Source organism: Ctenopharyngodon idella, chromosome 10 (assembly GCF_019924925.1).
Source record: "Ctenopharyngodon idella isolate HZGC_01 chromosome 10, HZGC01, whole genome shotgun sequence".
NCBI lineage: Eukaryota > Metazoa > Chordata > Actinopteri > Cypriniformes > Xenocyprididae > Ctenopharyngodon > Ctenopharyngodon idella.
In genome coordinates this window covers 12,710,227-12,724,967 of record NC_067229.1, presented here as the reverse complement: position 1 = coordinate 12,724,967, position 14,741 = coordinate 12,710,227, and the positions used below count along the sequence as shown (strand labels likewise).

Here is a 14,741-nt window from a genome sequence, read left to right as displayed (position 1 = left end):
CACCTAGGTTCCTAACTGACGACGAAGACTTAACAGAGCAGCCATCAAGTGTTAGACAATATTCTAGGTTATTACGTGAAGAAGTTTTTGGTCCAAAAATTAGAATCTCTGTTTTTTCTGAATTTAGTAGTAGGAAATTACTGGTCATCCAATTTTTTATATCAGCTATGCACTCCGTTAATTTTGTGAATTGGTAAGTTTCGTCAGGGCGCGAAGAAATATAGAGCTGAGTATCATCAGCGTAACAGTGAAAACTAACGCCATGCTTCCTAATGATATCTCCCAAGGGTAGCATGTACAGAGTGAACAGTAACGGTCCTAGTACTGAGCCTTGTGGTACTCCATATTGAACTTGTGATCGATATGACATGTCTTCGTTTACTACTACAAACTGATAACGGTCAGATAAGTATGATTTGAACCATGACAATGCAATTCCACTAATGCCAACATAATTTTCGAGTCTATTTAAAAGAATATTGTGATCAATAGTGTCAAATGCTGCACTAAGATCCAGTAACACCAATAGAGAGATACAACCACGATCTGATGATAAGAGCAAATCATTAGTAACTCTAATGAGAGCAGTCTCAGTACTATGGTACGGTCTAAATCCTGACTGGAAATCCTCACAGATACCATTTCTTTCTAAAAAGGAACATAGCTGTGATGATACTGCCTTTTCTAGTATTTTTGACAGAAAAGTGAGATTTGAGATCGGCCTGTAATTGACTAATTCTCTAGGATCAAGTTGTGGTTTTTTAATAAGAGGTTTAATAATAGCCAGCTTAAAAGTTTTTGGTACGTATCCTAATGATAAAGATATTGAGAAGAGGGTCTATGACCTCTGGAAGCATTTCTTTCAATAGCTTAGTCGGTATAGGGTCTAACATACATGTTGTTGATTTTGATGATTTAACAAGTTTAGACAATTCTTCCTCTCCTAAAGCAGTAAATGAATTGAATTTTTCCTCAGGGACACTACAATGCACTATCTGACACGATACTGTAGTAGACGGTTGCATGGTTATTATTTTTTCTCTAATATTATCAATCTTGCAAGTAAAGAAGTTCATAAAGTCATTACTGCTGTGCTCTTTGGAAACATCAGAAGTTGAAGCTTTATTTCTTGTTAATTTAGCCACTGTATCAAATAAATACCTAGGGTTGTGTTTATTTTCTTCTAAGAGTTTTGAAAAATAGGCAGATCTAGCAGATTTTAAGGCCTTTCTGTACTCAATCATTCTCTCTCTCCACGAAATACGAAATACTTCTAGTTTTGATTTCTTCCAGCTGCGCTCCATTTTTCTGGCTGCTAACTTTAGGGCCCGAGTGTGGTCATTGTACCATGGCATTGGATTAATTTCCTTAATCTTTTTTAAACGCAAAGGAGCAACTGAGTCTAATGTGCTGGAAAAGACAGAGGCAATAGTTTCTGTTGCAACATCGAGGTCTTCTAAGCTGTCTGGTATGCTAAGGCGATGAAAATGATCAGGAAGATTATTTATAAAGCAATCTTTAGTGGTAGAAGTGATGGTTCTACCATATTTATGGCATGGAGGCAGTTTAGCCGCCTTGACTAAATGTAGTATACACGAGACTAGATAATGATCTGAGATGTCGTCACTCTGCTGCAGAATTTCAACAGCATCAATATCGATTCCATGTGACAATATTAGATCTAAAGTATGATTATGACAATGAGTGGGTCCTGACACATGTTGTCTAACACCAATAGAGTTTAGAATATCTGCAAATGCCAATCCTAATGCGTCTTTTTTATTATCTACATGAATATTAAAATCACCAACAACAAGGACTTTACCTGCAGCTAGTACTAACTCTGATAGAAAGTCAGCAAATTCTTTGATAAAGTCTGTATTGTGTCCTGGTGGCCTGTATACAGTAGCCAGCACAAATGTCAACTTACATAATGTTACGTAAAGTACCATAGTTTCGAAGGAATTATATTTGAAAGACTTCTGACTAATACTGTAAATATTACTATAGATTACAGCAACACCTCCCCCTTTGCCTTTCTGACGGGCATTGTGTCGATAATCATAACCTTGAGGACTAGACTCATTTAAAGTAATGTAATCGTCCGGTTTTAGCCAAGTTTCTGTCAAACACAGCACATCTAGATTATTATCTTTGATAATATCATTAACAATAAGTGATTTTGAAGAAAGGGATCTAATATTTAACAACCCGAGTTTTATCATTTGTTTAGCATTATTATCTCTATTTTTTATTTGTTGAACATCAATTAAATTTTTACCATTAAATGGGTTTGGAAGTTTTTTGTTTTTACTAATTCGGGGTACAGACACAGTCTCTATTTGAAAATATCTAGGTGTAAGAGTTTCTATGTGTTGAGAGTTATCTGAATTTTCTGACTTCTGTAACGTGAGGCAGCTAGCAGACGGTCGGTTTAGCCAGTTTGTCTGCTGCTTTCTGACCTGGGCCCCAGTTTGTCATGTTTCAGTTCTAAGACTATGTGCCATATTACTAGAGAGAAGAGCAGCACCATCCCGGGAGGGATGAATACCATCTCTTTTTAACAGGTCAGGTCTGCCCCAAAAACTTTTCCAATTATCTATGAAACCTATATTATTTTGCGGACACCACTTAGACAGCCAGCCATTGAGTGATGATAATCTGCTAACTATCTCATCACTCCGACGAACAGGAAGGGGGGCCAGAGCAAATTACTTCTCCTGACATTGTACTTGCGAGTTCACACACCTCTTTAATGTTAATTTTAGTGATCTCCGACTGGCGAAGTCGAACATCATTAGTGCCGACGTGAATAATAATCTTAGAGTATTTACGATTAGCATTAGCCAGCACTTTTAAATTTGCTTTGATGTCAGGTGCTCTGGCTCCCGGCAAACATGTGACTATGGTGGCTGGTGTCTCTATTTTCACGTTCCGTGTAATAGAATCGCCAATAACTAGGGCACTTTCAACAGGATTCTCAGTGGGTGTATCACTGAGTGGGGAGAACCTGTTTGATGTTCTTATTGGAACGGAAGAGTGGTGTTTTTCGCGGCTAGGCCGCCTCACCGTTACCCAAGTGCCCTGCTGTGCGGGCTCTACAGCCGGAACCGAACAATGTACAGAGTTCACTAAGCTAGTCGCATCCAAAACAGTATCTGAAGCCCTTGCATTCTTACTATCCTCGATTAAAGTTTGGATGCGTGTCTCTAATTCTGAGATTCTCTCTGTCAGCCTGACTATTTCCCTACATTTATGACATGTAAATCCCTCATCACTGACAGAGAGAGCTATGGTAAACATGTGGCAAATGGAACAGGTAGCAATGCTGGGAGAGGATGACATGACTCACCGTGTTTGTAGACTGATCCGACTTACCACAGCTGTTTGAAGAACGCGTTGAAAAAGGAGCGCGCGAGCGACTGTTAACAAGTTTAACAAGCTAGCGCTGCAAATGCAAATGCGTTGTAACAGCGATTTAGATTCAAATATTACAAGCTAGCGACGTCAGATTAGTGTGGTAGGCAATATTACATATACGGTAATAAAAAAAATAAGCAACAATGAATAAAAGTAAGAGATTCAAAACAAAGCTATACGGAGTTACAGACGCAAACCAATCTGAGCAGCGAGGCAGACAGGAGCAATCGACAGGAGCCATATAAAATATTTACATATAAAATATACATTACAAATATAGTTACAAAAGTTGGAACAGCGAGTGAATTTTCTTGTCTTTTGTTGTTTGATTAATATTATTATAGAAACGGTAGCAGGAATATTAGGCTGCTGTCGCTTTAAAAACTGCACGGATCCAATATACTGTTATGCATTTTCTTTGTCAACTGTTTACGTTCACTTAAGACAACCAATATGTATAAGAGGATATTTTGACATATTTTTGTGTGTATTTGTCTGTTCAAGTGCAAAACGACACTAAAAGACACTTCTCTTTTTCACGAAAAATAACTCAGTTCAGTATCGCGCGTTATTCAGTATGAGAGGCGGCTCACGTTTTGCATGTGTGTGCAGCACAGAAAACAGTGCGCAGGTCTTCTTGTGCTTAAATGGTTTAAAGTCATATTAAAATGCACATAAAGGAATCAATAAGAGCAATCAAAATTTTAATTTTATAACCGGTATCCGATTCCAGAATTGGAATAAATTTTTGATTCCCAACCCTTGTCCCGCCCTACGTTTTTGGATATTTGAAACATAATAGGGAAGAAAAGGCTATCACAACTTATGTTTCATGCCGACTTTTATAAATGCACACTGATTAACCACCATGAACAGCATATTTATATGTATTGAGTGAAGATATTATATATGTAAAATATATCTGTGTGCAAACCAATTTTTACTAATTATTTTACTTACTTTTTATATTAATTGGCATATATATATATATATATATATATATAATAGACAAATATATGTATATGTGTGTGTGTGTGTGTATATATATATATATATATATTATAGACAAATAATAAAATTGTGGTGTGCCTTGTGGTAAATTTATCAGCAAATGAATTCATTGTCCGAAGCCCAAGCAGGTCATTTTGCATTCAGCAGCTAGAGCAGTTTCTACTTTCAAGCCTTGGGTTTCCTAGGGTTTGTTTCTAAATTGACTAAAATGAATGTCAAAAGACTAAATGACTTTCGAGCAGTGTAATGACGGTGACCAGAGGTCAGCTGGAGGTAAGGATACTCCAGAACATCCCTGCATGCCCTCATTCTGACCTGCCACTATCAATTTACTGTTTGGTCAGTGGTAGAAGACCCCCTACCCCCCCAGCCATAACCCCCAACGCTCACCATGGCTTTTTGAACATGCAACCCTGCATAGAAACACCCATGGCTTTGAGTTTTATTTTAATACTGCATCAACAACAACATTGTAGTGAGCAAGATGCTCCTTTGTATGCTGATGGAGATATTTTTTGGTTAACTTGGGTTTTTCTTTATGTGCAAGCCAATAATCATTGCTTTAGGAGCAACTCCTGAAATACAGCGCTATAATCAATGCCAGGCAACGAGAATGATGGTGAACGGGCACCATAAAATACCTCAGCAGTGCAAGAGAGTGTCGAATGGTGTGTGAGTGAAGTCAAAGAATGAGTGAAAAAACCGAAAAGGAAGAGAGAGAGGAAAGATTTTGCCAGGTAGCGTAAATCCTACAGTTTCTCCTGTCTGGCTTTTAACCATACACTGTACTGCCTTGAGTGTTATGGGGCATGGAGAAGTATAATTTATTCATTAATTTAATTTTATGTATTCTTCACTACAGGTCATGTCAGTATAACAGTTGTGGTGCTATTTCCGTCTGTCTACTTTTTATGGCTTTCCCCAGCAAATACATGTGATTTAATTGCATTTGTAAATTATTAATTTGAAATTAATTAATTTAGAAATTCAGTTTCGTGAATTGATTCACAACCATTTAGGGAGTTTGGAGTTCATTGTTTGGTGTTTCACATCAGTCAGATTCTTTATCTTGTCTAATGCTTTTTTTTTTCTCATCAAAAACATGATCCTTTTCTTTCCAACCTGTCTGTAATGGTGTCTGACCATATGTTGTTTTAACACTCTCTTGAGTGTGCATTGTCCTTGCTGTGGATCAATGAAAATGCAACCCGTGTGGTGTTTCCAAAAGCGTGAAACTGACATTTTCACAACCTTTACTTCTCTGATGCATGAGGGATCTACAAAAGGTGCTATTCTCTTGAGTCAGGGCTTAAAAAGATTTAAAAAGAAAAAAAAAATGCTGAAAATAACATTTTGATGACATTATTAGAAATAAATATTATAACTCTTCCCTCAAAGTAGGCTTCATTTTCTTTTATGCAAAATATGCATTTTTCTTAATGAATCTACAATTTATAAGATTGATTTAAGTGTTTTACTTATTTAATCACAAGTTAAAGACACATGTGAAAGCACAATGGTAAGTCATTGTACTCAGCTGAGGCACATGGATCCTTAGGCTGAAGTAAATTGTTTGATTACAAGATTGTAACTGAGCATGAAACATCCCGACTGTCTCATGCCAAGAAGGATCCTTTCAGCCACTTAGACAAATCGCTGGGCTGTGTCCAGCATTTCGTATTAATATAAATTTTTCAACAAGCCTCGGTTGTACCACCTTCCATTTCAAATGGCTCGTGGGATTGATTATGTAGTCTTCACAAGCCTCCTTAAGTAGATTACAGTCTTTATGGAGCATGTAATGAAATCTTTGATGGAGGATCATTTCAATGCAATATTTTGTGCATATTCTGGAATTGTAAGAATAGTTTTGTTTTTGTTTGTGCGGTTGGTTTTGTGAAGTATTGTCTGGTTTAAAAAATCCCATATAACTATATTGAATGAAACACCTCGGGGAGGGCACTTTTTTTTTCTTCGGAAAATGGAAAAATGTAGCTATATGATTTCCTATCACAGTGATAAAGGAGCGTTCATATTTACTGTTAGTTAACACAAAATTTAGCTTTACGATGCATCAAATTTTTTTCAGCGTACTCAACGGTTGGTCTTTGGACCAGTAAGTGAGCTGCCGTTTTCCCAGTATATGAGATGTTTGAGACTTGCCCACAATACCATCCCAGTATCCTCCGACCAGCTGTCCCTCCCTCACAATAGACCTCTGTTCCCAGCACAGGCAGACATGTATCTTAATGCAGTCAACATCTAGTGACTGAGCTGCCATTCACTCTGCACTATAAGGCTTCTATTAGCGGCCTCATCATACGCCCGTTCCACATCCCTGAGAATCAATAACCCGCAAAACAACGTCATTTCATTCTCGCAATGACACGCCAGTCGCCAATGAGAAAGCATTTTGGATTTGTTTTTACACATGCCTCGCTTTATGGCGCTGTAATGTTGGAATAGATTTTGGCCCCTATCTGCACTGTAGCATAGATGGGGTCGGCCCCCTTGATAGCGTGTGGTATCGGACTGTGTCGCCAGGGTCGGCTCACTGCTGACACAGAAATGACAGTTTGTATTACTGAGAGACACACTTCATGCACTCGTCTCCTCTGGTCATGTGTGCAAAGGTTTGAATCACTGCTACACGCATGCCTCCGGACTGACTGCAAGATGTTTGTGCAAAATTGTAAAGATGAAAACTTTTGAATCCGACTATGATGTGATTATAAGGCGTAAGTGAACTTTACGTGTCAGGTTTATGGTGATAATTTTCTTGATGCAGTGCTGTTTACACTTGATCTTTAGTAAAAATCTTTTTTGTTTAGTCTGCTAACAACATGAAACAGCATTCGAAGCATATAAATATTTTTATTTTATATTTATATGCAGATTTATTTCATTTTCCACAGTTCACAGGAGACATTATTTTATTAATAGAGATTGATTGGATTAAGTGAAGCGTTATTTTAGTATTATTTATATACTATTATAGTGTGTTTTGAATTTGCTTTTATTTTTATATTTTAATTTTTCATCTTAATTTTAGTTTTATTAATTTTATGTGCTTTTGTCATATTTTTATTTAGCTTTATTTTTATTTCATTGTTATTTTTAGCAGTTTTAGTACTAAATTTCTGTTAGTTACCAAGGCAGTATTTGCAATTTAAGTTTTTAAGTCTTAGTTTTTCATATAATATTTATATGTATTTTTATTACATATTTATTTTAATTAACAGAAATTATTTTAAGATTGTTTTAGTTAATAACAGCACTTGAAAATTGGACTTTTATATTATTGGTGAAAAATTTTATTCTCCACCCATGCGGTCTTGGTTATTTCAGAAAAAATGAAAGGATTTTCAGAGAAATCTGTCATAATTTGAAAAACTTGGAATAACATGCACTTATTAATTGTGGACACTAAGACCAGATGCATTTATTAAAATTAAATTATGATGTAAATAGGGTCCAGTTTGATTTCATGTTGTCTTTGAAAGCAGTGGATTTAGCAAAGCCCTGATTATTGCCGTAAATGTTGCCAAATCAAGTCCAGCTGTCATATTGACCTGTACTTGTACAGCCAGTGCAATGATGAGAGCCAGAGTGCCCTGCCTGTCCCTGTACAGTCAGAGTCACTTGGATCAAAAGCTCAGGCACCGACAGATGAAGAGGATTATGGTCATTGTTTTCTCCAGCCTTTTCTTTTCCTTTGTGATGAATCATTTATACAGGCCTCTAGCTGCCACTTTTGTTCAGTAGTATCTTGTTCCACAAGTTATGGATCATGGTATTTATCAATTTCGCCGACGTGTGCCAGTGTTTCCTGCAGAATTCTGTTTTTTAATTTGGCATAAAAACATGCTAAATAATAACCAGTACTATTTTTGCACCAATTTTTGTAATCAGTAATTTAGGTCTCTTGAATACGGAACCCTGTTTCCACTTTGTCTTGCGTCAGCCAAGCAACTCCCATTGAGATGAATGGGGATGCTAAAGGATAGCTTTCTCTGGGAATTATAGACTTCATTGCATATGTGTTGTCTGTTTAGTTTATTTTTTCCAGGCACCATTTTTTTGTCATCACATTCAGTTCAGGACTGCAAGCTCACAACTCGGCTAAAATATGAAATTGTTTTGCCACAGGGCTTGAACATTTAGCAGCAGTGCAGCTGTGCAGGAAACATTGGCTGTCATTCTTGTAATCCCTTTGTATTTTATGAGCTCCTCTTGTTGTAATTATGTCTAGCAAACTTGTCAGTAAATCTGCTGAAGATCTGCATTTGTGATTGTGTTAGAGTATGATATCCTTCCAGGGGAATAAAATCCCCCCTCTTAATTTGTTCCTGTTTGTTGCACCATGTCATCTGCTGTGAGGGAGGGTCCTGGCTAACTGAAATGCCTGGCAACTGTAACCAAGGGGCAGGCATTGCTGCGCTTGGGCACTGGTCTGTGTAAGTGACTTGAAGCAGGAAGGAAAACGAGGATGAGGGATAATAAAACAGGGAGCTGTAGGAGACAACAGGGAGAGATGGAAATCTTTGATTATTTTTGAATGGGGAAACATCTTCAGGGTGTGCAGGAAGAAGAGGATAATGAGAAAAGAGGGAGAACATTGGAAAGAAGGAAAGAGAGAGAGAGAGAGCAGTGTGCTGCGAGGTGTGGTGTGAGAAAGAAGACCTCAGGTGCCGCCAAAAGGGGAGGGAGGAGAGTTGGAGAGATAGTGAGAGGGGAAGGGAAGGAGGGAGCGAATGTGATCGAGAGGCACAGTGGAAGAGAGAGCGAGACTGCGAAGGGGGAGAGGAAACTGTGAGCCACTCAGCATCTCTGAGCACCAGCAGTGAGGGGCTGCTCTCTTTTCCTCGGCTCATTTCTGCTTTGCCGCACGGTTTGGATTAGATCTGTTCAAAGTCTTACTGTTCTCACCTTTTTAATTGCATCAATTTTGAATGATTTATTTCAAAGTGCGTTTTGCACTCTGCATTCTCGGCGGGAACTGCTGTCAACCTGCTTTGCCTCACAGGTCGCAGAAAGCTGACAAGGACAGTAGCGATACGCAGATCTTTCACTTTTGTTAACGGACTGAGTGTTTCAGAGGAGACTTTCTTACGGAATGTGTCACAGGGACGTTGGTGAAGAGACGACGAAGTCTACCTCAGAAAGAAAGAAGCTGGGCATGTACAACTAATCAGATGCAGAGACTGGCATGCCATGTGATGTGCAAAGCTTTGGACGGAACAGTTGATGGAAACTGAGAACATGTGGATTGCAGACAGGATGCCCACAGCATGCTGTCCTGATACTATCTGATGAGACATCTTCATGTAAGCAGCCATCTCTTTTGGAAAACACAGGTCTCTCCTTTTTTTTTTTTTTTTTTTTTTTTTTTACATGCTCTGCTTTTATCCGATATGCGTTGTAAAGTTCATGAAAAGTAAATGGATTGGGAGAAAAGAAGACCAAAGCCATTGCTGTGCCCCCCCCAGAACCTGGTCTTGAAATTTTGATTAGTTCCGTTTTGCCTCAGACTCCTGCAGGCTATGAGCAGCGCTCTGTGCAGTGATAGCTCTGGCAACTCTCATATGCTGTCCTGTGTTTGTCTAGAGTGTCTGTCTGTGTTTTCATTCGGACTATAGAAACCCAAAGGGGGTCGATTCAGTGGCCAAGAGGTCCCTATTCCAGAAGGAAAACATGGTGCATATTATTGTTCTGTGACAAGCTAATACGATTGGATTTTTTTGAGACATTTGCAATTCTTGAAATTCAAGTTTTGTGGGACTCAGGAGTAGGTATGACCCAAGAACTTTCTTGATATTGTTTTTGTTACCTTTATCTTATAAGATGCTTAATCCTTCTTATATTGTCTTCACTGGTCACAGGAAACCGTTTGATCTTCGTTTCCTTATCCAACAACCCCTTCTCCAATCCTGCACATTTTACCCTTGAGAGGACAACTTAAGGAATTGGTTGACTTCATTGCGGATGCTGTGGACAATTTTGACGTCTGGCCTTCAGCACAGACATGCAAACCTTTTGTGATTGTTCATGTATCCTACAGCCTTAGTTTGTGGAGGAAATATCTCTGTCTGATAATTACTGAACTGCTCCTAAGCATGACTGATTTCAGAGGAGCACTGGGAACCTTTTTTTCTTCTCCTTACGGACTGTATTGATTTTCGCCAATGCTCATTTCATTGAGATCCAGCCATGTGAAAGACCGAGGTAAAGGGGAAAAGACAGAAGATTGAGTTCTGCTGGAAGAGATTACTGAGAAGGCACAGACACAGGATCACGTTACAGGCCATCTGTACTGCATTTAGGACAACGGAACCTTATACAAGTGGACAAGGTCCGGGACAATGAACTGGTCAGGGCTGATCGAACCGGTCCCCACTGCGAATGGCAGCCTTAGCAGTCACTTTAGCGTGTCCCTAAACCACTCCTGCCCCCTAAGCTGGGCACAGAACAAAGCCGTGGAGGCTTGCGTCTTAGAGACTGCGGTCATCGTGTTGCTGACAGTACTCATCATCGCCGGGAATTTGACAGTAATCTTTGTGTTTCATTGTGCCCCGTTGTTACACCACTACACCACCAGCTACTTCATCCAGACTATGGCCTATGCGGATCTGTTGGTGGGGCTAAGTTGCCTGGTTCCCACCCTTTCGCTACTCCATTACCCAGCTGGTGTCCAAGAGCCAATCACCTGTCAGGTGTTCAGCTACGTCATCTCTGTGCTCAAGAGTGTTTCAATGGCTTGTTTGGCTTGCATTAGCGTGGACCGCTATCTGGCTATTACCAAACCCCTTTCCTACAACCAACTGGTAACACCCTGCCGTCTTCGTTGCTGCATCATACTCATATGGATCTACTCTTGCGTAGTGTTTCTCCCTTCTTTCTTTGGCTGGGGTAAGCCGGGGTACCATGGGGATATCTTTGAATGGTGTGCCCATTCTTGGCCAACATCTGCACTCTTCACTGGCTTTGTTGTTTGCCTGCTGTACGCCCCTGCGGCCCTAGTGGTCTGTTTCACCTACTTCCACATCTTTCGCATCTGCCAGCAGCACAACCGAGAGATCAGCGAGCGACGGGCACGCTTTCCCAGCCAGGAGATGGAAACTGCTGAAGGCGGCAACCACGCAGGTCATGGGCCAGATCGACGGTATGCCATGGTGCTTTTTCGCATCACCAGTGTCTTCTACATGCTGTGGCTCCCCTACATTTTCTATTTCCTTCTGGAGAGCTCCCATGTGCTGGACAGCCCTGCCCTCTCCTTTGTGACCACCTGGTTAGCAATTAGCAACAGCTTCTGCAACTGCGTCATTTATAGCCTGTCCAACAGTGTATTCCGGCTGGGGATGCGTAGACTTTCGCAGACGCTCTGCTCCTCCTGCTCTTTCAGCCCATGCACTCATGATGACAAGGACTTTGGAGAGCCAAAGCCGAGGAAGAGAGCCAACTCCTGCTCCATCTGAAGATCTGCAGAGGCTTACTTGGATCAGTCTTACGCTGCTAAATGTTGTTGCAAAGGATTTGACCCAGATTTTAATGCAAATTATAACTTGAACTGAAACTTACACAGTGATTATAGAAACTATCCACAGTGAGGGTGAAGTTGTCTAGTAGTCATGTAATCTACATTTCTTCTAAATATTAAGATGACACTTGCCTTGGTCCTGTAAATACCACTGAACGGTCACGGGCCACAACCTGTTCGACAACCTAGAGATATGCAGTTTAGAGCGTTTGTGAGAAAAATATCAACAAGACAAAGCCAGGGGGTGGGTTCAAAGCTCTTGCTTGTGCTAGCTCTTTCTAAATATCGAGCACACTTGCTATTTTTAGGCCCATTGCCCATGTTGCTGGTTTGGTTTTTTTGATATTTGTTGAATTAGTTTTGTGTAGCGACTGTAACTATAAAAACAGTTGCTTTTCAAAAGAATGAGAGCTTAAAGACCTTGTTAACTAGTTAATTTTAGCAAAGGTCTTCTCCTAGTGGCTTTTTATGGTCCAGTGTGTTTTGAATCTAAAATAAACACAGGCAAATCATGTCAAAAGCGATGTAGCAAAGGACAAACAGCTTGGTCTGTCTTTATTTTTTCAAACTCTTCTTTCTAGATCTGATCTTTTTGTAGGAAATCTTGAAATGCCACATGCGCACAATATCAACAAATGCCTGGAATAGTTGTGGACTGTAGTTTAGATCCCCAGTGGTGTAAAGCCTTAGCTGTTTGTAATTAGACCTATTTGCCTGCAGTGACCCTTTGAGAAACATGCAACACAGCATGTTTTATTTTTTAATTTATATTTTTGCCAGATCAGCTTTAACTTAACTTGATGTTCACATTACCTTCAGCTGAGATTTTTTCACTCACTTTAATGTGTGAATGTCCAAAACTTATTTTCTTTGTCTAAAGTCTATTAATTAACCTTTCATTAAATATTTTTAGTTGCATTTTTAGTTTTATTTCAAATAGATATGTTGAGTAATTTATTTATTTTTAAGTGTTTTTTGAGTTTTAAATGAGTGATGGGAGAATTTAATTGTTTTTCACATTCAAATACATGTACATTTTACAGCTATTTTTGGCATGAAAGCTGCAGAAAAAACAGGCATACACAAATTATGTAGTTTTTGTTTTTACGTTATTCTGTTTTGTAAGATTAGTCTATACATTATAATTCCATTTTTTTTTTTTTTTTTTTTTTTTTTTTTTTTTTTTTTACATTCCAATTCTTTTCCAGTGATTTACTGCCCAGTTAAGTGACTGTCTCTGGAGCATAATACTTACTGTCATATTGATTTCTGCAATGAGTATGGGTGGTTTAATAAAAAAAATGTTCTTTGGGTTTTTTTTTTTTTTTTTTTCATATTTGTTTGTTCATGCTTGTAAACTTTTATTTGCTGGTGGATGTTATAGCCCTGTACTTGCTGAACTTCACAGCTCTAAAAACACAATACAACTAGGCTAGTTGATGTGCATTAGATAATGAAGAAAAGAAAAAGATAATAAGAATAGACTCACTTATGTTCAGATTAAATGATGAGGGTGTTATTTTTTCATTCTTAAAAACCTAGAGTAAATTGACTATTTATTTTTCAACATCCAATGGATGTGAAACTGATGAAATAGCAGTATATTCCTGTATTTATTTTGCTGATAAACCTATGATGTTTCTGTTCATTTTTTTCTTGATTATGAAACAAAAGAGAATAAAAATACAATATATATATATTTTTTAGTTCAGAGGTTTGTTTTGTTTGTTTTTTGTGAGACAATTTGATTTTGCTGTCGCTGCCATTACAATAAATGTGAACAGTAAACACTGATATGCGATGACTGCATCTTTTGGCTGTAGTTAATTTGGATTTTATCACTTCTCATTCTCTTTGATTTCAGCTTGGTAAAGATCCTGATTCCTTCTCCATTTCAAAGTATGTCGACCAACTGTGCAATGTTTCCAGAGCGGTCCGTAGAGACTGGTCAAAGTTTAAGTTGCCCATGTCCTCTAAGGCATCAGGGCAAACCGATCCCAGCGCAGTGGCCCCAGACTGCACGCGCAGCAGGGCTGGCACTCGATGGCTGCCTCTAAAAAGGTTACAGCTCCCTTCAGAAGGGAAATTACACATGTGCAGTTAGAGCGAGGGGGAAAATGAAGTGACCTTTTTGAAATCTAATGAGCACATCAAATGTTTCCATGATCATGGGAGGCTTTGGACCTTGGCACCAGCATGAATAAAACATGAGTGCTCTCAGCGGTCACTAACAGTACGTCTCATTCCGCTTGCTTACACTTGTTATGTGACCTTAAAATGCGTACGACATCCTTCTTGCATCTTTATCGTTACTCAACCCAAATACCTTTTTCTCTTTGATTTGAAGTGACAATTTCATATCTGTGGATACCAGGCTGAGGTTTAATTTAAAAGTGGTACCTCTCTTGCTGTGGGAGATTTGAGAGCCTAGCGCATCTTAATGGCCGTGTGAAACGATGTTTGGCCGGCACAGCTGCTCCGGGGCACTGCCCTTTGCCGACATTGAAGGTAATGCATGCCTTGTCACAGACGCTGACAAAAGAGGGCTTGTTTTTTTGGCAAATGTTTTAGTACAGGTTGTTTCAGGCTTTATTTTTGGCCTGACACAAAATAGACTTCTAACAGACTGTTAAAAGTTAATTATTGGCATTTTTTTGTACTGTCGCTTGGTTTCTGTTTTTTGCTGTTAGCTTAATCAACAGATGTAATTTGTTATTTTGAAATGTTTTAGAATTGATATTACATATTAAATTCAACTTTAAAATTATCATTA

General features: G+C 38.9%; 2 protein-coding genes across 4 annotated transcripts in view; both read left to right on the top strand.

The window, feature by feature from the left end:
* Window positions 1-14,741, top strand: part of rabgap1l (RAB GTPase activating protein 1-like) — a 103,754-nt gene that overhangs the window by 33,599 nt on the left and 55,414 nt on the right. The gene's annotated exons all lie outside the window — the stretch shown is intronic.
* Window positions 7,616-13,762, top strand: gpr52 (G protein-coupled receptor 52). 2 transcript variants are annotated; one of them, XM_051911251.1, is made up of 2 exons: window positions 7,616-9,758; window positions 10,314-13,762. In XM_051911251.1, exon 2 carries the CDS (start codon window positions 10,794-10,796, stop codon window positions 11,904-11,906), a length of 1,113 nt encoding a protein of 370 aa, XP_051767211.1. In that variant the 5' UTR covers window positions 7,616-9,758; window positions 10,314-10,793; the 3' UTR covers window positions 11,907-13,762. The 2 variants fall into 2 exon arrangements, with proteins under 2 accessions (XP_051767211.1, XP_051767210.1); XM_051911250.1 differs by having other exon boundaries at window positions 7,616-10,223.